This window comes from Pagrus major, chromosome 2, assembly GCF_040436345.1.
Source record: "Pagrus major chromosome 2, Pma_NU_1.0".
In the NCBI taxonomy this organism is placed as follows: domain Eukaryota; kingdom Metazoa; phylum Chordata; class Actinopteri; order Spariformes; family Sparidae; genus Pagrus; species Pagrus major.
This window is the reverse complement of record NC_133216.1, coordinates 26,350,163-26,373,958: the sequence shown is the minus strand read 5'-3', so window position 1 is coordinate 26,373,958 and position 23,796 is coordinate 26,350,163. Positions and strand designations below refer to the sequence as shown.

At 40.3% G+C, this 23,796-nt stretch overlaps 3 protein-coding genes across 3 annotated transcripts; 2 read left to right on the top strand and 1 right to left on the bottom strand.

The window, feature by feature from the left end:
• The first annotated feature begins 2,693 nt into the window (after positions 1 to 2,693).
• LOC140992129 (transmembrane protein 25) lies at positions 2,694 to 7,672 on the top strand. The gene is made up of 8 exons (XM_073462397.1): positions 2,694 to 2,772; positions 3,553 to 3,897; positions 3,999 to 4,289; positions 4,450 to 4,581; positions 4,695 to 4,728; positions 5,834 to 5,943; positions 7,376 to 7,465; positions 7,599 to 7,672. Exons 1-8 carry the CDS (start codon positions 2,694 to 2,696, stop codon positions 7,670 to 7,672), a joined length of 1,155 nt encoding a protein of 384 aa, XP_073318498.1.
• A 2,459-nt stretch (positions 7,673 to 10,131) lies between these two features.
• LOC141014291 (T-cell surface glycoprotein CD3 gamma chain-like) lies at positions 10,132 to 14,068 on the top strand. Its single transcript, XM_073488023.1, has 7 exons — positions 10,132 to 10,220; positions 10,551 to 10,627; positions 10,785 to 10,805; positions 10,982 to 11,176; positions 11,299 to 11,442; positions 13,395 to 13,456; positions 13,564 to 14,068. Exons 2-7 carry the CDS (start codon positions 10,573 to 10,575, stop codon positions 13,636 to 13,638), a joined length of 552 nt encoding a protein of 183 aa, XP_073344124.1. The 5' UTR covers positions 10,132 to 10,220; positions 10,551 to 10,572; the 3' UTR covers positions 13,639 to 14,068.
• A 2,830-nt stretch (positions 14,069 to 16,898) lies between these two features.
• Positions 16,899 to 21,179, bottom strand: LOC141014313 (T-cell surface glycoprotein CD3 epsilon chain-like). Its single transcript, XM_073488054.1, has 5 exons — positions 20,924 to 21,179; positions 20,169 to 20,372; positions 19,926 to 20,069; positions 19,513 to 19,565; positions 16,899 to 18,766 (listed from the first exon to the last, which is right to left on the bottom strand). The coding sequence occupies exons 1-5, from the start codon at positions 20,985 to 20,987 to the stop codon at positions 18,707 to 18,709; spliced, it is 525 nt and encodes a 174-aa protein (XP_073344155.1). The 5' UTR covers positions 20,988 to 21,179; the 3' UTR covers positions 16,899 to 18,706.
• Positions 21,180 to 23,796: the final 2,617 nt, after the last annotated feature.

Here is a 23,796-nt window from a genome sequence, read left to right as displayed (position 1 = left end):
ATGAGAGGATGAAAAAAAAAAAATCTACTGTGTAAATATGTTCAGAATTCCGTTTTACTGAATTTTACCTGGTGACATACAAATTAGATTAGTAAATTTACTCCAATCAAACTCCTGTTCCTTTATTTTGAGGATGAGATGACAATATAAATATTTTTTCTCTGTGTAAATATGTTCAAAAATCCGTTTTACTGAAAGTTACTTTCAGTCACCTGGTGACGTCACAATATGCAAATTAGATGATTAAATTTACTCCCATCACAAACTTTAGGTCATTATGAATATTTTTCTCATTTACACTATGAATTTATCTCTCACCACTTCCAAGCTACAGCCTTTTGAAATCTTACAATCCAAACGGAATATTTTCCTAAATAAACTCTGGCGCCTAGAGGGTTAAATATGCTGCTGTTATGAGCTCATGAAGCCTTGACGTGTTGACCTTGTCCCACAGCTGGATGAAGAAAAAGGATATACAGTATTTGCTTTTTGAACTTCCCACCAGAGCAACTTAAAGAGTTACAGAATCAGAAACAGACTTGTGTTTATAACCAGGAAATGTGATAAGATATACAGTGACAGCACTTCCTGAAGAGTCGTCTCAGCTTGTATTCTGGCACCAGTGTAGGAAACATACCTCTTGTATAGGTAGTTCTTTTGTCTGCCTTGTGGCTGCATTGCTCTGCGTGCTGCTGCTCACGTCTGTACAGCTGCACTGCAGAGGCTTTTCAGTCCGAAGCAGTTGAACTCAGACACCGTGAGCCATGTGGAGTGTCTGCCTTTGTGTAGCAGGGGTTTCTTTAACATGCCTGCAGCTGATGGACAGGAGTGATGGATGACAGGAAGAGATCTGCTTATCCCTCTGAGCTGACAGTTTACTCTCTGCTATCCACCACAACTCCATGTTCAGTCAGCTTGTGGATGGATAAAGATTGATGTTTTGCACAAAGCTCCCTCTATTGTCTTCTAGCCTGTATATCCTCCTCTCCTCTCCTCTCCTCTCCTCTCCTCTCCTCTCCTCTCCTCTCCTCTCCTCTCCTCTCCTCTCCTTTCGCCTCCCTCACGACTCTGTGCCCACTCTCCTCCCCCTTCTCCTCCTCTCTTTCTGCATCCTCAGCTCCCTTCCTCTCTCCCTTTCCCTCTTTCTCTCCATCTCCTCAGCTGCCCCTTCCCCTCCTCCCCTCCTCCCCTCCCACTCTCCCATCATCCGAGTGGCGGCAGCGTGACTGCCTGCGTCAGCCAGCCCCTGCCAGCCTCTGCCAGCTAGTGAACGCTGCTACTGGAGCTGCCGTACCCTGCAGAGAGCCTTGTGTGTGTGTGTGTGTGTGTGTGTTTGTGTGTGTTTGTGTGAGAGAGTGTATGAGTGCACGCAGATGGGAAAGCAACTGAGTCAGGGAGGGCTGCCTCTCATCTCCTCGCTGTTATCACCTTCCATCACTCTCCCTCCTCTCCTCCTCTGCTGCCATGGAGCTCCAGCAGGCTGAATCACAGCAGCGTCTGCAGAAAGGGCTGAGGTAATACCGTGTGTGGTTGTGTAGGGCTTTCTTTCTCTATTCAAGTGCACGCATCTGCACTGAAATGCCTGCATGTAGCCTGACACGGTGCAGTATGTGTTAGACCTACGGTGTAACGTGTATCCCCTTGCTTTGCTCTGATTGTAAGCATCCTCAACCTGACGCCAAAGAGCTGTAACACCTTCCATCATGCGTGCATGTGTTGAAAAGAAGATTCTTGGTTCGTCATTATGAGTGTTTCCTTGATGGCTCAGTTCCTGTTTTCAACTGAGGTGCTCACACAGATCACGTGACCCAGATTGCAAGCAAGCTCTAGACATTACTCATTCCCTCACACTTACTCTGTGTGCATGATTGCCGTCGATACCAGCAGGCCTGTGGATGCTTTGTGTTGTAGTGTTAGGGTAGGATGGCAAATCAAAGCGAAAAGTCTTTACTGAAAGTTTCACGTCAGTACTGCTGTCTGCTTCTTCAGGCTCACGTCTTAATCTCACCCGATAGATGTCATTTGTCTTAAAGGTCCCATATTATGCTCAATTCCAAGTCGGTCCTGTTATTGTGGGTGTGTAATGGAAAATGTTTACATGCCTTAATGTTCAAAAAAGCACATTTGTTTTTCTCATATTGACCATTGCTGCAGCACCTCCTTTCACCCTCTGTCTGAACGCTTTGTTTTAGTGCCTGTCTCTTTAAAGCCCAGTCTGCTCTGATTGTTCAGCTCTCACACGCCTGAGCAGGTTTTTTGCCCACCGTGTTTCTGCAGCCACAGCTGTGCTGGGGGTGTGGCTGAGGGCGGTGACTGTATAGTTGTGACATCACAACCTTACAGAAGTCCTGACGGCCCGTTTGAAGGCACAGTTTCTGAAAACGGGCTGTGTGGATTGATCGTTCTAGTACTTTCACAGTAATTATATAGCACCTAGACCTAGACATGGAAATCTCACTTTCTATCACATGGGACCTTTAAAGGTTGAATTCACAAGAATCATAAGCCAAGACTTATATCCTTAGTGGGATTGAGCCGTGCAGTTCGTTTTGATTTGTGATATCCGTCTCAGAGAGTTCTGTTGGTTCCTCTGGATAATCCATAAAACCATTACGGACAAGTCATTTTCCACATTTACTCTCCTCTCCGAGCAGGTAGATGTGTGTGCGTGTGTTGTGCTCCGCTGGGCCAGTATGGAGCGTGTGTGTCTGAGAAGATGGGCATCGGGCTCTGCTGTCGTGTTCCTTCACACACTGGCCTTATCCTGGACAGGTGAGGCCCACAGTCTTCATGACCTGTTCCTTTTGCTGAACTGAAATTCAACAATAATTTACCTTTTAATGACAATAGTGTTAATAATAAGTCATAAACATGGCTGTTGTCTCACCCAGTTTCAAGCAAACCTTGTCCTTAATCTTGAAAATGACTCAAATAAGGTTATATTCAGGTTACATGTCCTTTTGTAGAGAACAACAAACTGAATGTTCATTTTTAATGTTGTTGTTCATTTCATTTAAAAGTAGCTACAATGAGAGTTAGCTGTTAAAGTTTTGAAGACCAACCATTCAATGTCTGAACATCAGCCATTTGGTGGACATAGTAGTTCCAGTGTGTAAGATTTAGTGGCATCTAGCAGTGAGGCTGTGGATTGAGACCAACTGAGTGGCCCCCTCCAGTCATCTCCCCTCCCCTGTTGCCAACACACTAAAGGCCAGTGTTTAGTTTAGTTTAGTTTAGTAAACAAATTAGATTTATTATGTTAATTAATTAGCTTTAAAGGTGCTGGTATGAGGACTTGTGCTGTTCACCCCTGCTCCAATTCTTTGAATTAAGCTAAGCTAACTGGCTGCTGGATGTAGCTTCATGTTTCAAGAACAGATGTGAAAGTGATATCAATCTTTTCATGTAACTCTGAAGGAAAACCAATAAGCATATTTCAAAAAATTGTCAAACTACTCCTCACACTTGTAATATTTGTGTAGAGTGACCTTAATACATATGACATCATCACTAATCATGACTATGACATCATCACTAATCATGTCCTCACAGGTGTGATTGAGCCCGCCCCCAAAATCGACGGATGGCACCGTGCAGCTCTGACAATACAGGAGAACATGACACACCGGTTCAACTGCCAATCAGACGGCTGGGATCCCCGAGCCCCTCCCTTGCTAACCTGGTACCTGAATGGTGAGCAGCAGAGAGAGCCGTTGCCCAACCGTGGGCGCCTGGTGATGACGCCGCAGAAAGATTCTGAGCTCATGAGACCGGGGGCCGGTCACAATAGCACTTTCGCTCTGCGGGCCAGGAAGTGGGACAGGGAGCTGGTGTGTGTCGCATCAAACCCCAGAACAGGAGAGAGCTACAATGCCACGATCACGCTCAACGTCCAGTGTGAGTCTGAGTTAAATGCTTTAGGAATGTAAGTGGAGCCAGCTATTTTCTGTTGATACAGTGATTAAAGTGCTGAGTCGCTCCTCTCCTCTGTCTCCCAGTTCAGCCAGAGATCCTCAGGGTTAACGCCCACTACAGTGAAACCTCAGACCCTGGCCTCTCTCTGGTCCTCTTCGCCTTGGTACGGTCCAATCCGCCTGCCACCATCACCTTCGTGGACCAGTCTGGCCAGCTGGTGGCCAACACCACCGACTTCCTCATCCTGGACTCGCGAAGCTACCCCTGGTTGTCCAATCACACGCTGAGGGTCGCGCTCAGTAACCTATCAGGGAATGTCTCGCTGAACGCCAGCAACAGTTTGGGGACAGTGCAGAGCAACCTCACACTGACGGGTCAGTGATGGTAAAAGGCAAAAGGAGAGTGATAAGGTCTCTCTTATGCTAAGCTAACCTTGTCCTGGCTGTAGCTTCATATTCATCATGGAGGCTACAGAGTGGTATCAATCTTCTCATCACATGATTCCTTTAGCTCTCTCTCTTATTCTGTCCCCAGAGTTCCTGCAGTCTCGCGTGGAGGTGCCCATGCTGGGAATAGTGACCGGAGGAGCCATGGCCTTCATGGCCCTCCTCATCCTCAGTCTGATAGTTCTCTGCCTCATGCAAAAAAACAAGAGCAAGACCTTTGGTGAGACTAGAGTGTGTTTGTGAGCACGTCAGCTGGAAGCTCTGTGACTGCAGCATGCATTGTACCATGTAACACGGTCGTAGGGTAATACATCTGCTTGTATTGTGTTACAGATGAGCCAGTGGAGATTCTGATGACCAAGAAAAGGTAATCAGAAATCAGAATTCTGTCACTGGATATTTGTGTGAACCACTTTAATAGAATTAGAATGGAAGTGAACAGGCCAACAAGACTGGTGGAAATCCAGCCGATAGTTTAGCCTTCAGGTGCGGAAAAACCTTCTCATCCTCGAATGCATCAAGTATGTTAGGACAACTTCAGCTAAAACTTGGAGTCTCATTTCAAGGAATGAATTGAAAATTTGAGGAATCCATTTATTTGCATTCTCGCTACAAGTTAGCAATCCGGTCGCCAGTTTGTTCCTGCAAACCATGGAGATGTTAAAACTTTACATTGGATTTGACACTGTGTTAATGGTCTGGTTAGGTTAAGGGAAAACAGGAACCCCCCCCCCAAAATGGCTAGGGTTAGGAGAAGATCATCTTTTGGCTTACCTGGTTCTGCTGCCACAAACATGGCTGGAAAATGTCCCGATGTCATGCTTACAAATGTTGAAACACCGTCCTGAACAGTGGTCTCTTACTTGGCAGCCACCACCATCCACAAAAGCCGGAAGCCAGGACGTTAAACCACAACATGTTGTTTTAACACTAAGCCAAACGAGATGTAAGCATAAGAGGTGCTGACAGGTGGATTTTGTTACCATAAGCCAGGCCACCTATTTCCCTGTTTTAAGCCTGTGTTGTAAATTAAGCTGATAAGATGCAAGCAGGAGCTTCATTTTAGCATTTGACAAAAAATAAAGTCGTAGCTTTTCCCAAAATGTTGAACTATTCACATATTCAAAGTCATGGCAATGCGACTCACACATTTTGAATGCTGGGCACAGGTACAGTAGAAGGTGTCCTGCAGATGATTCTAGTGTGCTGACAAGGGAAGTAGAAGTGTAATTCACCAATCTCTTTTTATAATCTTCTAGGCTAATCTGTTTTCATTGACACCACACCGACACTGTATCACACACCTATCCCACATCTCATCTGATCATTTCCATCTTGGCATCATAAGTGATTTGGAAGGAAAACACTGATGAAAGCATTTTTGTGCTCTTATGAATACTTAATGTCCATCCTGCAGACCGATAGCAGGTCTAATCCGAGTTGGATATTTCTCCTTTATATTTCCTGCACAGCGACTCTGCCAATCTGAAGGTAGAGAAAATTGAGAAGGCCCAGATCCCCAGAGAGAACATGTCTCTGCCGTCCAACATGCAGCTCAATGACCTCAGCACTTTGAGAAAAGGTAAGAAGCCACAACACCCTCACCTCATACAGATGGTTGGACTTGCAGGAGCGACAGACATCGGCCTAGTACAGTACGTGAAATACATTTAAATATCTGAATATGCATTATATAAAATATGTAGCTATGGACTGTATACAATATTGGCAACTCAGAAATATTAAAATATAGGATTTCTGAATCGCTGGGTTGAATTAAAGGGTTAGAAGATGGCATAAGTGTGGAGGTTAGCTCAGTTGAAACACAAGTCAATTGGAACCTCTTACAAAAAGGTACCCTGCTTGCTGAAATCTGAGTACAAATGTATTCAGATTTAACTAAAGTGAAGCATCAAATACACTGCTAAACTTTAAAAGGAGCACCATGTAGTTTTGGAGAAGAAGTTCAAACTCAGAATTTTAATATTCACAATATTAATGAGGTAATATTGCAAACTCGGAAATATTTATTTTTTGCATGAGTGAATAAACAAGCTGTTCTCAGAGGAAAATAAGGACCAAAAATGCTGTTTGAAGCTAGAAAGGTGGCAGGGTCCGCCACATATAAACAAAGTAAAACAGTATGAAATCGTGTGGCCCTTGAAGTTCAGTTTGTCATAGTAGTTATTTAGTTTTTTGAGGCATACAAAAAATCAGTCAATGAAGATCTTTCTCTTCTGATTTGTAACTTTTTTGATTTCATGATTTGTGTCCCACAATTTGCTAATAATATCCTTGAAAAGAACTGACTACTTAAAGGGAAAACTGCTGGTGTAACTTTCAGTCTTTCAGTCGGTGCACATCATGTCAGCTGAGCATGCACAAATATAAACTCGGTCTGCAGGTAAGCAATACCTTGCAGAAGGTGTTAATTAGTGAGCTTTACAGGTGTTAGTAGGTGGAATTTCTTGTTTCTCTTTCTGTTCTGGCCTTTCATTTGTTTGCCAGCTGTTTCCCCCGTTTCCAGTCTTCAGCCTACGCATATCTAGCTCTCTATCTCCCGGCTGTATCTTCAAAGCAATAGTCTGACATTTTAGGGAATATGTCTGTTTGTTTTCTTCCAGACAACCTCTCATATCTGTCAGTTAAATATGGAGCTACAGCCGGCGGCCGCTAGCTTAGCAAGGTCCCGAGTGGGAGTAGGGGAAGACGGGTAACGTGGCAAAACAAATTCTCCTTGCTAGAACCTCTAAAGCTTAATAATTAACATGTTACATCTCATTTGTTTAATTTAGTTTTGTTGAAACTTATGGCTTTATGGGAGGATTACATAAAGCTATTTATTTCCCCATCTCCTTGCTATAGCTTCATATTTAAAGTCACAAGAGTGGTATCGATCTTCTCATCTAACTTGCAACATGAAAAAGTAAACTGTACTCCCCAAAAACTTTCCCTTCGAACTCATCCTTACGTCTCCTTTGCATTCCGCTTTGTCCTCCATCCATCCTGCGTAGCCCGGGAGGCCGCCCAGCAGAACAGTGTGGGAGAGATGAAGAAAGAGGAAGAGGAGGAGGAAGATCTGTCTTTAGCCTACGCCGCCAGAGGTCAGGGAAATACACTGTGATACGGTTGCATTTTTCATTATTTATACTTTAGATTCAGTGTGGGGGAACAGCAGTATTTCGCCTTGTCGTGCTGTGTTCTTTCTGAACGCTCTCCCCCCCCGATGGTTCCCAGGTTTTGCCAGATATCCGATGGTGGGCTACATCTACAAGGTGAACAGCACAAGCAGTGAGGAGATCTGGCTCTGACTGACCTCAAAGTCACACATCGACGCACACACACTGTACATGCATGCAAAACTACTTCCAACAGTGCAGCTTTCCAAGGAAACCCAAAACAACTGCCAGTCAGTCATTCAACCAAGCATCCGTCGCCTTCAAGCTGAACCAGGATGACAAGATCTCACCGGATTCGGGGGCCACATACAGAATCAACTCACTCTGTTGCTCATCCATGAGCTTGAATTTCTTGCTCACGAAACAAAACCTTTGCCGTCTTTGTCTTTCTGAATCAAGTGCTCTGGTCTATACGCAGCTGGTGTGTTGTCTCAACAATGCAAAGTATGAACTCTACATAAAAATACTCATATTCTGTACATTTTGACATGATTTCCATGTAACCACATGCTCATAATGTCCTCCTCCCTGTTGCATTATTGGAATGCATTAATTGTCCTATGCTAACACCAGAATGTCCAAGATAGTGTACTGTACGTGAGATTTTACATTTTGAACAATAAATACCCAAATAAAACGGTAAATAATATAGAGTATGTATTTGTATAAGGACATGTAACATGTCATGTACTGTATATTTGTATGCATATGTATATGTGTATAAAAGAGGGTGTCTAATAAAGATAATATTGAAATTATATGAAGTGATTACTGGACTTGCTGTGGTTTTATTGGCGCTCACCAGGGGGCGCTCTAACGTGCTTTATAAGCAGGAGAATGTAGAGGACTCTTAGTCATGAGGGTGCTGTGTGTTTTTGACATGGTGCTGGTGACAAGTGTGTGTTGTGTGATGGTGAAAGCATTGCTGCATTTAGTGAAAAAGAAATGTGATTCTCTTCTCTATTTTTTTTAACAATAGCAGGTGCGAGAACCAAATAATGCATGTTTTTATGTTTGACTCTGTAAGTGTGTGTGTGTGTGTGTGTGTGTGTGTGCATGTGTGTGCGTGTGTGTGCGTGTGTGTGCCAGGTGTTAGCTCTAGGTCACAGGTTGTTGTGGCTTTTCTTCAGACAGGAAGCACAGTTGTGTTGTGGGAGCATCTCTTTGTTCTCTCTCTCTGCTGCTTCTGTGCTGAACAGGGAATGCACATTTACAACACACAGGGAATTGAAATATTCATCAGAACACACACGTTTGTGTTCGTGGTCTTTCTTTCACCAGCTCCACACGTCTCCCAAAGCAACTATGCAGCAAGTAGCAGTCATTTCAGCGAACATAAGGCTGGTAGTGACTTTATTTCCGCGATGTCAGCTTGAAGATTGACTCAGAACATTGCTCTTCATGTCTTCTGGAAAATGTGTAAGCTGCTTTGACAGAAATGAATAGTGGGATGAGGGTATAGACTACAGTGAAATTAGTGAAGTTTCAACATCTCCCTGAATTTATGTTGAAGCCCTGTGAATTAATTAACAATTCACTGCAGCTTTCCTGCTACACATGTACTAAATATTACATACCAGTTTAATTTGCATCCATTGACAGTTTATGTTAAAGAAAAAGTTCATCCAAACTTGAAAATTCTGTCATTATCTACTCAGCCCCATGGGCAAAACGTAAAAAAAACACAGAAAAAGACATATATTGGCTCCATACAGCTTGACCCGTGTAATCCAAGTCTCTGGAAGTACTGAGCTCCAAACTCTGATGCAAGGTTGAGCTGCTGCCACCGCTTCAAACGTGCTTTTAGCTTGGTCGCTGAAGATTTTGGCCTGCGAAGAAGGGTTTGAATATCGCTTTTTTAAATCAGTGGGCTCCCTGGAGCTTCCAGAGACTTGGATTATGGCGGATTTGGGTCGCTTTATTAACGTTATAAAACAAGTCCCCAGCTTCTTCAGCTGTTTAGGAGAATGCCGCAACACTGTTTTGTTACAAAGCTCCAAGAGATACTTTGTGTAGTACAAAACTTCACTTGACTTTCCATCAGCACTGGGGTGAGTAGATAATTTTTGGGTGTATTTTTTCTTTAACATCAGTAGTGGAGGAATTTTTCAGATCTCAGATACAAGTAAAAGTCTTGCAGTGAAAATGTATTTCTTTTAGCTAAATGCACCTAAAGTACTCAATGCAGAAAAATGTCTCCTTACCTATTACATTATATGACTTTATCAGATGATGCATATAACAACGCATCATATGATCTAATGCATTATTTTATATGTTAAATCTGAATTTGTTGAGTAACTTTGGCTTCAAATAAATGTAGTTCATTTAGAAGCGTAACATTTCCATCCAAATTTCCAGTGGAGTAGAGGATCGAAGCAGCATGAGATGAAAATACTCAAGTAAGTTCAAGCACTCAAGTAGATGCCCTTAGTTATGTTCCGCCTGTGTTTAACATATGGTGTCGTTTGCTGAAAGTCACAGAGAGCCCTCCAGATGTAGAAATCAACAAAGCCTGCTGAGACGGAAAATAAACCAATCACACTCACTTCCTTCTCTCACTCACACACTCTCTCACACACACACACACTCAGACACACACACACACAGACAGAGACACTTCAACAGACGGAGACTGGATACTTTGACATCAGGGACACGACGGCTCTTTATTCTAAAGGTCAGTAGTTTTATTTAAAATTTTGCTGAATATCACATTTTATTTTCAATTCATCTCAGATTGTATCGTGCACTATATGTTTTGATAATGACCAAATAATACAATCGTTTCATAAATCAAAATCACCTTAACCCAAAGTCCGAGCTTGTATTAAAGATAAGCCGAACAAACTTTATCAAAATGACACCTTTTGTCATCACTTATCTGTTACAATAAGCTGAATAAAATGGTTGACGGGGGGCAGAAAATGGCGCCCTTCCTGTTTTCTGTCTGTATGCTCGCTCGCTCGCTCTTACAGTGATCTGAAATATCTCCTCCTGTCATCAGCAGAATTCAGAGGAGAGAACACACAATGAAATGCCAGAGCATTTTGCCTGCCTGTTTGCTGCTGCTCTGGACACTGACCGGTAGGCCTCTGCCATGATTTTTGTTTTTGTTGACATGAAATCAAAATTTTACATCAGTTGGGTTTGAAGAGCAACAAATGACCTTTTAGTTATTTTAATAGTAGCAAATTGTATGCGAGTAAATTTTCTCATGTTTCTATCCAAATTTCTCCCACAGTGTTTGTCAGTTGTCAAGAAGGTAAGACTGCTTTAACAGTTAAAGGGGGTTATGTAGTTGTAATTACATGCGTGAAATTATGTTTGAATTGGCCTTTATGAAAGTCTACCTGCAGTTCATGTGAACAAGCATTTCAATAATCAACAAATAGTGCAGATTTGTTGTTCTAAATGTTACTGTCTCTTTTTCCTACACAGATGCAGAGATAATAGTGAAAACTGTCTCTGATGGGATTGTGCTACAATGTAAGGGGAAAAAAATGAGATCAGAAAAAGACACAGCTGTTGAATCCATTCCGTTGGGATACAAAGATGACAACACAGGAGAGTACACATGTGTGAATGATGACAATAGTGACACTGATCTACCAAAAATCTATGTGAAATTTCGGAGTAAGTTCTTCAATCACTTGCATTTACAGTGTATTTATGAGGACAGTATATCTTGACAGTAATCAAACTTTGGAAATGTCCGATTCTCAAGACATGTGTTGTGTGTTTGTGTGTGTGTCCAGGCTGTGACAACTGCATAGAGCTCGACGAGGGTTCGATAATCGGATTAGCTATAGGAAACCTGGTGGCTACGATTGTGATAGGAGTGGCTGTCTATCTCGTTGTGTCTCAGACTCGGATCAGTCCAAACACCTCTCACAAGAAAAGTAAAATCTATCTATCTGTCTATCTATCTGTCTATCTATCTATCTGTCTGTCTGTCTGTCTGTCTGTCTGTCTGTCTGTCTGTCTGTCCGTCCGTCCGTCCGTCCGTCCGTCTGTCTGTTGGTAAATATGATCTTTGGATTTCAGTGTTTCCCTCATGTTTATTATTTTGCTGATTGGTACACCAGTTAGTGAAACTGTAAAGAGTAAGGAGTAGAAATAATACAAATGAATAAAATAGTTTCTGTGTAGATTAGTCCATTTTTAATAAAAAACAATAAGCTGTTACCAGGAACTACCTTCTGTGTTTTCACAGGAAGTGATATTATTGGACAGTGGATGAACACATGATTGTTTTTCCTAAAAGATTTCCAAATATGTTCACATTTTTTTAAATAGTCTGATGCCCATGTGAACTATGGTTCTAGACTCTAGACTTACTGTACATTGAAAGCACATCAGAAAGGGATATTTTAATGTCCAGTATGAACAGGAGGAGTGATTACAGGGAGCAAAACCTCTTCATATGTTCATACGGGCGCCTGGCGAAAAATTGTGAACCTATCCTTTAATTAAATTTAACTTTAATTACAAAAAAAGATATATATATATATATATATATATATATATATATATATATATATATATATATATATATATATATATATATATATATATTAAATTCAAAACTGCTGGTATTCCTCGTTTGAACAAAAAGGTGAGATACATAATCAGTCATCATGGTGTACGCTAAAGTAGAGACCCAAGAATGAATGATGTATAGCAGAAGCACAGCTGACATAAACAAGTACTGCCGTTGCTTACAATAATCAATTTTGTTGACCGTGCCAGAGTCGTGTCTGGTTCAAATATGATATTTTTTTATCATGACAGATGAGAAAATTGAAACCACTCACTTGTCTGTACAGTAAACATGAAGCATCCAGCCATCATGCCCAAATAACATGTATAGAACAATTAAATAGCTGAGATCTTTTTAAGTAAATGAATAGCCTTGGACACAGGGATGAGCAGGCAGACAAAGGATCAAAGTCTGATGTATTATGAGATAGGAATAAATATATTTAATTGTAGGCTCAGTCATATGAAACACAATAGACCTTTACCTTCTATAATGTAGCCTATAAAGACACGACAAGACAAATATATCTTTTTTTTAGTCCACAGAGCAAGGACTGTATGTACATATGTGATTCAACAAGTGCTCTCGGAGGATTGGGCTTCATCATTAGGCCTACAAAATACAGCTCATTTCAGTCACACAGGGACTTAACAAATAACTTATAGGCTCGGCTATATTTAACACATGCATAGCCTATGTTAATATGATTATGAGAACAATAAAAGCTTTATTTTGGTCGGTAGTGTGGATTGTAACGCGTTACATAACATAACTGTAGTAATATTTTACTGAAATATTATTAGTAACTTGCTAATAATGCTTGATTACTCTGTTACCGCTAAAAACAAATATATTACTGTAACATGTTGTAATATATATAATATATACATTACTTTTGTAACGCATTACCCCCGATCGATCTTCTCATGTAACTCTCAGCAAGAAAGCAAATAAGCAAAGGCTATGTCCCAAACTGTCAAACTATTTATTGATGAGAAATGTGTTTAAGGTGTTTGTTTTTAGGTGTTACTTATTCAGCCTCCTAATTTGGTTCTAAATAATTAACAGATGAATATTATAGTTGAACTCAGATCCTTGAGTAAAAGTAGCAATATCATATATACAAACAACAAACAAAAAATGTTGCATTCACTATCTACTGACTTAAGTCAAGGAAGACAGGTACAGAAATATAAAATGTAATAAATCTTAATGAAAGAAATACAAAGACAAATACTTTTAATAACAGAACTTAGGACCTGTGTATCACTGATATTTGTATATTAATATTATCAATACTTCTATCCTCAGGCTCTGATAGACAGCATCTTGTTTCAAACGAAATGCCCAGAGGTACCAATGACCATTATCAGGTGAGTGCGGGCCTTTCAGTTGGCATATGTGTTCATCACATGTAAAAATTAACTCATACATGACACTTTTTCTCTTTGTCCTCTTTACTCTACCATTCCTTCCTCAGCCCCTGAACACCAGAACTGTTCAGGGCGGCCAATATGATGTACTTCACAAAAGAGGGGCGATAGAGGGGCGATAGAGGGGCGATAGAGGGGCGATGGATCACTGCCTGGGAGCCCTCCAACTGAAGACATACTCTCCACGTGTCCTCGCAACCCAAACATCTGGAGGAGGGAAAAGTCTGCTACTGTATCTGTGACGGGTGTCGCTCATCCCTGATGTGTTTTTCTCTGTATGATACTGTTTTTGCTTAAGATCTTATTTTCACACTGCCTGTAAGATGTCGCTCTTAATAGACCACTCACATAATGAGTGACTCATTACCCTGTTGCTGGATGTCATAGTTTAACATTTATGAGCCCTTGTTCTTATCGTGCTTGCATTTTAATTAACCCGTTTGATATTTTCATTCATTATCTGTGTTTTCTGTGAATATCTGTAAGTAGGGCTGCAACCTCATATACTGTACTGCCCGACTTAACAATAAAGTGTCGATTTTGACAAACAAAGCTGACATTATAATTGTGCAAAACTAAACATTCAGGAATAAAATTGTGCTGTCTTGTCATGGTGGAAAGTAACTAAGTACATGTACTCAAGTACTGTTTTCAGTTATACTTGCTACTCTCTACTATAATAAAAAAAAACAACTACTTGATGCCCCTTGTGATGTTTCAGACGAGTTGTACACAGCTCCATAAAACAAGACATTTCCCATTCTATAACCACTCAGGTGGTTTCACTGAAGTATTTTTTGAGGCTTAAAAAGGTCAAATTATTCAAAATTTCATAAATAAAGATAAGAAAAAAGTCTAATTGATACAGACTGTTAATTCCCTCATGACCCTGATCTCTTGGTGAAGTGAAATACTGGTCATTCATTGATGCATCGGTATTAATGTACTTGGATAATATATTATAATATATCAGTCACAGGGACCATTTTTCTGCATAATGAGCACTTTTACTTTCAATACTGAGTTATAATTTAAACATTGTCATAAACAGTAAACAGTTTTTGATTTCATTTATGATACTTTTTCAGTAATAGCCATTTAAAGCAACATTATGTATATATTGGCACTTCGTGCGATTCGACGCCCCCACAATTTGTGAGTGTGACACCACTGTCACCAACACAAGTCCCAGGTCTGTAACAATGTGTCAGACGTGATGTAGCTAACTACAAACAAAACTCATTATGTATATATAAGCTTGTATGTTGAAGTAAACATGTAGAAAAGAGTGATAGGGGGACGGAGTGGCTGAGACAGAGACACAATTCACCCTATTAGATGACACTGTATCATCAGAATGATTTTGAAGCTTTCATTTTAAATTAACATTTTTTATTAAATTAAATTAAATTAAATTAAATCAAATTAAATTAAATTAAATTAAATTAAATGTCATTACGTCACAGAACCTTGCTTTGGTGTCAGACTGTGGTGTCAGCGATTATCGGTCAGACCTGCCCTGTTTAGTCACTATAGTATCAGCCCTGTCAATCATTTTGGAAAAAAAATTAGTCGTTAACCCACTCTCTGATGTGTGTTCTTTCATTTTCTGAAGGAGTTTCTCCATCAGATTTCATACGACGTAGATATGTTGGTTTTTAGTGTGTTTCTCCATTTGCCTCCCACAGACTGACACCACAGTCTAGCATCAAAGCAAGATTCAGTGACGTAATGACCCTTCCTTCTTTTTATTCATAAATTTAATTTAATTTAATTTTGAATATCTAATTGTGCAGTAACAAACAAGGTGTTGCCACTCCAGGAAAAAGAGAGTGTTTATAGGAAGAAAACACACACACAAACAAACAAACAAACAAACAAACAAACAAACAAACAAACACACAAACAGATTAATAAAAAGCAAACAAAACATGCAAATCCCAAACAAACTGAAGCATCAGAAAGGTGAGTTAAAATAAACAAAGACCAAACTTCCTTCCTTTTTTAGGTTCCTTGGACATACGGCCTATCTGCGGAATATCACTTTTCTCGGATGAAGGAACGTTTTACAAAACTTCCACAGATTGAAAAAATAATCATAGTCATAATTGAAAAGAGTCATAACTGACCTTAAAGATGATGATGAAAAAATGAGCTTTAATTCAGGGCTGTTGGAGTAATGGAGTACTTTTTCATTGTTGTACTGGTACGTGATTACCTACTAATGGATCTGAATACTTCCTCCATTTCATGCCACTGGTGCTGTATGTCACTACCTTGTCATGAGGATGAGAGTCTTTCAGAGGTCTATTTCAGTCTGTTGCACCACAGCTATGCACAGACGAGAACACAAAGCGACATAAAGCAGTGATTGATGGAATTGCACAACCAGGTTAAAGGTGATAAGACAAAACGGTTAAAATAGTGGCGAAGAAGAAGAGGAGGAAATGAAGAAGAGGAGGAAGAAGGAGGACAGAAACTCTCGCTGAATACAGAACAAGCCTCTCCATGTCAGATAATCTGATATCTTAAATTCTTTCATCGCTGCTCGGAGGCTTTCGCCTTCTTCTCGACGCTGCTGTGACAAAACTACAGTCTTCTACCTGAAGAGGAGAAAAGAGATCAAACAACTGAGCTTAGACAGCTTGGTTTAGAAACACAACCCTGATCAGCCCACACTCACACTCACACAAACACATCCGACTCAGTGCATGTGCACACACTGTCATGCACTGAAACTCGTGCAACACCGATGTGTGCGCTCGTGCACGGACGTTTCACTCACACAACCACATACACTCGTCGAGCAGATGTGGGTCTGTGTGGGAACGGTTTTACTTAACTTAAGACAGATACAGGAGCACATTGTATACAACCCCCCTCCCCTTCCCCTCTACCTCTTTGTTTCTCTCTCAGCAGATGTAGATGAAGATAGCTGAGCAGCAAGTGTGGGAGTGTTTCCACTAAACTCTACACCTCAGTCGATTACATAAAGTGAATTAGACTAATGAATTATTAGCAGTCTGCGTGAAGAAGAGATATTACGTGGCGTTATGTTTCCTGCTTTCATTTCCATCAGTACAGCTTTGCTCAGTCACTGCTGGGAAAACACAACTGTACAAAAAAACAAGGGCAAAACATGAGCCAACATTTCCACTGTGCACACAGCTGATATAAAAACATGTGTAATACGGATTAAGAAATGTCAGATGTTTCCAAAGACAGCAAACTCTGGTGACAAATGCATCTCGATGGTGATTGTGCTGCGGATATGAGCTGCGGCTTTGAGGCCTCTTCATGAATCGCGTACAGTTATATCCGTAGAGGCATCTCAGGGCTGTTTCCGACCATGAGCAAAGAAGAGAAACGAGAGCAGAGTTGACTGCGGTTTATTTATTAGTGACACATGTCGCACCCGTAACAGTCACAAGAAGATTAGAGTGAAAAAGAAAAGAAGAGTAAACAAGATGATGGGCAATAAAATTTTGTACAGAAACATTTAGCATTAAAATGAGCTGCTTCTTTTACAGTGTGGGAAGTCAGAAGTTATAATGACATCAACATGCAGTATATGTACAGAAAACAGGTATACTGGTATTTAAACAAGGATACAAGTTATGATTTTATTCATGACATTATTGTGAATTAAACAGTACTCTGCCAACTTCTCATATCAGTACACACATAACACAATATACACTATACATACTGTATGTATACGCTGATCGGCCACTTTATCAGGTTTGCCTTTACAGTCTCATGCGATCAAATGCAATTGTTCTACCTTCACACAGCTCACGTTACGTTTTTGGTCACACTGTTGAAAATGTGTAAATGAATTGATGTGTTTATTACTGAGGTCAGAGTTACACATCGTGCACAGGCTGTAGATTTGAGAGGTCTTCAATACTCTGCTCTGCTTACGTATGTCAAGAGGAGAGACCTCAGTGCTACTAAATATTATCTAATTAACACCAGTCGACAACTGTCAAACAAAGCGAACTTCATCATAAAAGCAGACTACGGCAGAACAGATTACATTAGACTGTAGAGGTGGACCTAATAAAGTGGCCACTGAGTGTATACATAACAAAAAACATAACGTTCTCACCAACCTCTGATGGTATCCAGCAATGCAGACAATTCTTATTTTTATTTGTTCAGGTACCTAATCTCTGACATTTCTTCCCTTCACATCAATACAGTGGACTTGAATGGACATTAGTTTGTGGTGCTCACATCACTGTAAGCATTTAAAACAGCAGACAGTAGTTTACAACCTTTTTTGTCTGACCTGCCCCGCGCAGTCCTATCAGACGGGCAAAAGTACCCCTTTATTGTACCGCTTCCCTTCAACGGGGACACATGTGATGTCTTCGTGACATTGCTCAATAGTATTTCAGAACACAGCGGACGCAGTGAATTATCGATGCTTATTCTTTTCTCCAGCCGTCAGTCAAGTTTGTATTCACACCTCGATAAGGACAGTTCAGCCATTCATTGTTTTTGCTTACTTGTTTTCATGCGCTTTCAATTACAGTTCTTCAGTATTACAACTGACTCAGGCCCGACCATGATAGTTAACATTGATGATAATGAATACATCGAAAAATAGCATCACGCCAATCAGTTTTCCTATGTGTGTGTTATTTTCCTCAGAGAACACAGACTTGTCTATCAATTATGTCATCAAATCATCAAATTTACAGAAACAGTGTCCCCGCTATGTTGAAAAATCTGCTAAACACAGTGAAAACATTGCAATTGTTAAAATGACACCATCAGCGTTTACACTGGTCCCTTGTAAACCTCAGTGTCACGATACAGTATTGTCTGCCACCGGGGAACATGTTCACCCGGGGAAAGGAAGGTTTGCTGACGATCCATTTCTATGACAGACTAAATGATTGAATAAACTCACATTCTGTGCGACTCTGAGGAAAACGGGAGACAGGGAGCAACTACTATACCTGGCTAACTAATACCAGGAGAAACTAAGACATTGTTTAATTTATTTATTTATTTTTGCCATTTGGGTTATGTGACCCTTTAACCCCAAAAGAGAAAAAAGCAAGTGCTTGCATGTTACTGGGAGCATGATTGTTATTTCGTGTACAGTATGTTTTGTGTGAATGTTTGCCTTCATCCCTGTAGCCTTTAAACCAGCACGCGCAGTCAGGCGACTCGTCTTTATCCAGTCCTGTTGACCATAGAGTAGGTATCCTGGGAGCGAGTATGAAGGTTCAGTTGCTGCCAAAACACAACATACACAGTGTTAGGTCAGACAGATGGTCATGTAAATCCTCCTATGTGTGGATGTTATTGTTGTTTTAATCACAATACACAGTAACGGTCAGTAAATCAGTCAGACGTGTTAGTGAGCTACGTCGGGAAGTATATTCAGTATATGACACCGACGAATCTGTTTAACTTAAAGGAACAGTTTGACATTTTGGGAAATTTGTTTGCTTTTTTAACTGAGAATTAGATGACAAGATTTTACTACGTGTTACATGCTGGACTATTTCACAGTTTCTTCCTGGAATCTTAAAAAGCCGATATACGTGTAACGCGTATAGAACGAAATAACGTGTTAATTATTGAGCTTTGCCTGTGCTGGTAGGCCGATTTCTTATCAACCTTTGGACAGAGTCAGACTAGCTGTTCCGCTGCTTCAACTCTTTATGCTAAGCCAAGCTAACCAGCCGTAGCTTGGCTCTGGTGCTGATCTTCTCACGTAACTCTCGGTGAGAGAGCGTTTTAGTGTATCCCCCAAAAATGTCAAACTGTTCCTTTAAGTTTTAAAAAATGAATAGATAAAAATCTACCTCCCTTAGTTCAGCTCTAATTCTATTTTTTTAATGATTATTTGCAAGGAATTAGGAATTTTCATCTCCTTATATTTGATTACTTTTTGGTAAATACATTTTAAGTCACCCTGGAGAAGAAAACCAGTTGAAGGCAACATGCAATAAGGAAAACAATACAATATTTACCTCATAGTCAGGAGATGGGACCGGTGGACCCCGGCCGCCTGAGCGAGCAGGTGCTAGAGGATAATGACAGAAAATATGTGTGACCAATCACTCGTGCTATCAGACTCAGTACTTGCTTAAAAGGATGCTCTCTGGTTGAAAGTGCACTATTGTGGACAAATTATGCATTACCTAAGTGCAGTTTTACACTTTAAATACTTTAAAATAACTAAAAAATGATTTGCAAGAGCTGCCTCAGCTGCATGAGTATGTATACAACCCTATTTCTCAGCAGCAGATCAGTCTGAAAAATCAGCATGTATGAACACTACAAGGTGCACGATGAGTGCTTTATGCCGAAGGAACGTTTTAGATGGATGTGTAAAGTAGTGAAATGCTGTGCTCTTTGCTGATCTGCTTGAGTGCATCCTTACATTTGGAAGTGTGAGTAAGTCCTGCTGGGCCTTTCTTCTTGGCGCACTTGCAGATGATGAACATCACACAAATCGTCATCAAAATGTCGGCAACGATGACCGACAGAAACATAGTCGCCTCCAGTTCATAGCAGTTGTCACACGCTGGAGGTCAAAGAACAGCAGTGGAACAAGTGAAAGCTCAGTGAGGACAACCGACAGGGATGGCAAATGATGAGAAATCGTGACTTTTTTTTAACTCACTCTTTCCTTGCACGTAGAAATAGTACTTGATTTTGTCGGTGGTGTCAGTCTTGTATTCACAGCGGTAAAAGCCTTTATTTTTATACACCACGGTGGCGATCACATCTGTACCATTCACCTCCTCAAGTGCTTTGTCTTTGTCGAACCAACTCCCTCCTCCTGGACAGGTCATTGTGAATTCTTTCCTCCAGAATTGTACTCCTCCTTAAAACACATGGACAGATATAAAGTAACATCAGTGTGCTTGCTTTCGTGTGTCATTTTTCTCTCCAGCACTTTTCAGTTAGAAAGGAGGTCTGGTCTGAGAGCTGGGGTTGGTTATGCACATCTGAGTCTGGCCATTTGTCTCTGTGTTACTGTCCATTACATCATGCCACTGTCTGGAGATTGAATTGTCTCCAAAAAGAGCCCACAATAAATAACAAAAATACAGGTGATCAAAACAGGATGCACCCATACTTTTGGGGGAAAACAAATGGCATACTAAGCTACAAAAGGGTTTAAAGTAAACCAAAACATCAGAGGTGAAGAAGTACACGGTACAGTGGGGTGAACCGAACAGAAAAATGTTTTCAACATAGCAGTTAGAGCAGTTGAGGCACAGAAATTCAACACAGGAAATTGATGAAGTTTCTTTGAAAAAAGCTCTGAAATTCATTTTGTTTTTGGTCAGACTTTGGGTTTTTCTAAGTAATAACCAGTGTACTGAAACTTTAAGAAATATGAGGTCAAATAAAATAAAATGCAATAATTACCTTTACCAGCCTTCACAGTAGCTACGAACAGGAGGAGGACGGCGAACACAGCCCGAACACCCATGCTGGTCACTTTCTTTACCCGACCTCTGTCTTCTTTGTGCTGTGTTTCTTGAGCTTTCTATTCCGTAGATCAGATTTGTGAAAGTATCCACTACAATATGTATAAAAACATTAAGCTGCCTGTTGGATAAGACAAAAAGATTCAAAGAAGCACCCTGGTTCTCTCTCTAACTCTCTCTCTGACTCTCTCTCTCTCTCTCTCTCTCTCTCTCTCTCTCTCTCTCTCTCTCTCACACACACACAAACACACACACACAAACACACACACACACACACACTTGTTGCACCCAACAGGAAGCTTTTTTTTTCAAGATGAATTCACGGTTGAACCTCAAAATGAAGTCAAACTGAATCAGTGTGCTGTATAGAAATGCTCCTGTAATGTTTTTATTCTATTGATTTACAATTAATTTCCTGATTAATTTATAATATAAAAAAGATAAGATACACTGAGTAATGTCTATTTTTTACCTTACGTGTCAATCATGTATCTATGATTGTATTTTTATGCTCTGTATTGCTTCATGTATATTTTAATTTTATGATATGTGCTCAGGTCTCGCTTGATAATTGGATTTAGAGGTATTCTTTTACTATGGTTAAACTTGCGTTTCTCTATACAGAGTTCACTTTTTGACACAGTCAGCGCAGCAGAAGTCGCTGTGGAAGACACCGTGAATAACTTTACATAGAAAATGCATTCAGTGACCACATCTTTCAAAATTCATTTCTACATCCAGCCACATTCACATCTAAAACACTGAGCAGAGCACATCAGGCTTTTCAATTTCATGCTTTGTATACACCGTTAATAGGGCAGATTGTTTGTTTTTCCTCAGTAAACATGCAGTGAGACCTCGCAGAGAGTCCTCAAAGTTTATGACCGCAATCAGATGATCAGATGTCCTTCTGGATGTCTGGACATGTCTGCAGAAAGATGAAACATGCAAAAAGATTCCTCTCCAGGTGTATTGTAAGAGAGGACATACAGTGTAATGTCAGTGAGAACTTGTGTGACTGGCACCGTGTCATTTCACCATCTGAAGCTGTCCTATACAGGTATGTGTGTATGCTGAGTCTATACACATTTTTTTTTATTTTTTATGTCATGACTGGATTTACTGAACTGTATAAAAATAAAGCCTACTGAAGTATATTGCAGCTCACCGATTCATTGTAAGGTAACACAATCCATGCATTAAGCAGGTTTCTTTTCTTTTATTGTAATGGAATCTTTGTAAAATAAAAGTAAATAAATAAATAAATAAATAAAATACAGTTTTCTTTAACACAATTTTAAAAACAAAGTTAACTTTTTTGACAGCTCAGCATAACAGAAGTCAACGTGGATTGTGAATTATCTGCGGATCATTTTTCAATGCTTTGCCCTTGACGCAAAATGCATTCACTGATCGAATCTTTCAAATTTCATGAACTAATTTCTTACTCAAACTCGATCAACACCAAATCTTTATTTTGCCCATGTTTACGTATAAAATGGTTAGATTTACATTCAAACCTGTGACTATGTTAGTAATAAATATTACAATCTGCTGTGTGGATGCTCTTCCTAGTTATGGTTTCATTAACATTTCCTTTGCATCACTGATTTGCATTTATTCATTTGGCCATTTTCTCTTTTTTTTTATCACACCACTGATGCTATGTTTACTGTAAGTAACAATGTTCGTCTGCTTCGAGTGCTTATTTTCATTCCTTGATGACAGAACTGAGAAGGTTTAGTAATTGTTTCGGTTGATTCACTGTTCCCTTCCAGTCACAGAGATGTTTACAGCCCATCCCAGGATGGTTTCATTTTTCTTTCCATGTTACTCTTCCTTCCTCAACCCCATGGAGGAATTATTTTCGTCATGAAGGTGGAAAGTTTATGACCATCAGCCACTATACACATACAGTGGGTAGCTGTGACTGCATACTGCACAATCACAACTACCCACTGAATGTGTGTAGTTTTTGCACAGACTGTCAGAAGCACACGCATATTTGCACTGCAGTTTATTGTACTGATACTGCACATACTGTATTTATTCTGTGTATATGTTATCTTATTCCTATATTTTTGTACTTTTGATATTTTTCTAACTTTTTAACTGTTTTCATACTAAAACAACTTTCATTTTTATTGTACAGGGAGACCTGTTTGTTTCTTTTACTGTGCATATGATGATAAACGCTTTGACTTCGACATGATCAGATGTCCCTCTTGGACACATTTTGTGTTGGATGTCTGGACATTTTCTGTGGAAGACTGCAGCACCTCCTTTATTTAAATATGTCTTTTACATGAACAAAATCCTTACTATAACCAGAAAAGCAATTTAGTTCACATCAAACTACAAACAGCCTCGTTTACACACCACATCCTCTGAAACATATCAAAATAGGTATTCATACTCAGCTCTTATAGGCGTACAGACACCAGCGCTTTAAACAATAACTCCACCAGCCCTGCACCCTCCAACCTGCTACGCCTTCTGAGCCAAGTAGCCAGTTTAGCCTGACCGAACAAGAAATTCATCAGAACAGAATGCCTGAGCTCCAGTCCACAGAACCATTCACAGAAACCCGCCCACTTGCATCTTCCCAGACACAGCAGACCACGGTCTGACCCCCCTGGGGAACACTGCCATGGATGCTCCCTGACCCCACTTACCAGGGAAAGATCAGGCAACAAAAAGATAATAGAAAAGAGGACATAAGGTGTAGTGTGGATGAGAACTGGTGGCGAAACGGAGACTGGCCTACTTTTTCTGCAGCTATTCACTATACAAGTTGTGAATACATGCATG

Bases quoted from the DNA above. Each gene is read 5' to 3' on its own strand.
- LOC141014291 (XM_073488023.1), top strand. From the start codon at position 10,573: ATGAAATGCCAGAGCATTTTGCCTGCCTGTTTGCTGCTGCTCTGGACA. The intron at 10,806-10,981 runs GTAAGACTGCTT...TTTCCTACACAG, and splicing joins GTTTGTCAGTTGTCAAGAAG to ATGCAGAGATAATAGTGAAA. The intron at 13,457-13,563 runs GTGAGTGCGGGC...TTCCTTCCTCAG, and splicing joins GTACCAATGACCATTATCAG to CCCCTGAACACCAGAACTGT.
- LOC140992129 (XM_073462397.1), top strand. From the start codon at position 2,694: ATGGAGCGTGTGTGTCTGAGAAGATGGGCATCGGGCTCTGCTGTCGTG. The intron at 2,773-3,552 runs GTGAGGCCCACA...ATGTCCTCACAG, and splicing joins ACTGGCCTTATCCTGGACAG to GTGTGATTGAGCCCGCCCCC. The intron at 7,466-7,598 runs GTCAGGGAAATA...GATGGTTCCCAG, and splicing joins TTTAGCCTACGCCGCCAGAG to GTTTTGCCAGATATCCGATG.
- LOC141014313 (XM_073488054.1), bottom strand. From the start codon at position 20,987: ATGGGTGTTCGGGCTGTGTTCGCCGTCCTCCTCCTGTTCGTAGCTACT. The intron at 20,070-20,168 runs GTGAGTTAAAAA...TTTGACCTCCAG, and splicing joins TTTCTACGTGCAAGGAAAGA to CGTGTGACAACTGCTATGAA. The intron at 18,767-19,512 runs GTAAATATTGTA...GTGTTTTGGCAG, and splicing joins TCCCATCTCCTGACTATGAG to CAACTGAACCTTCATACTCG.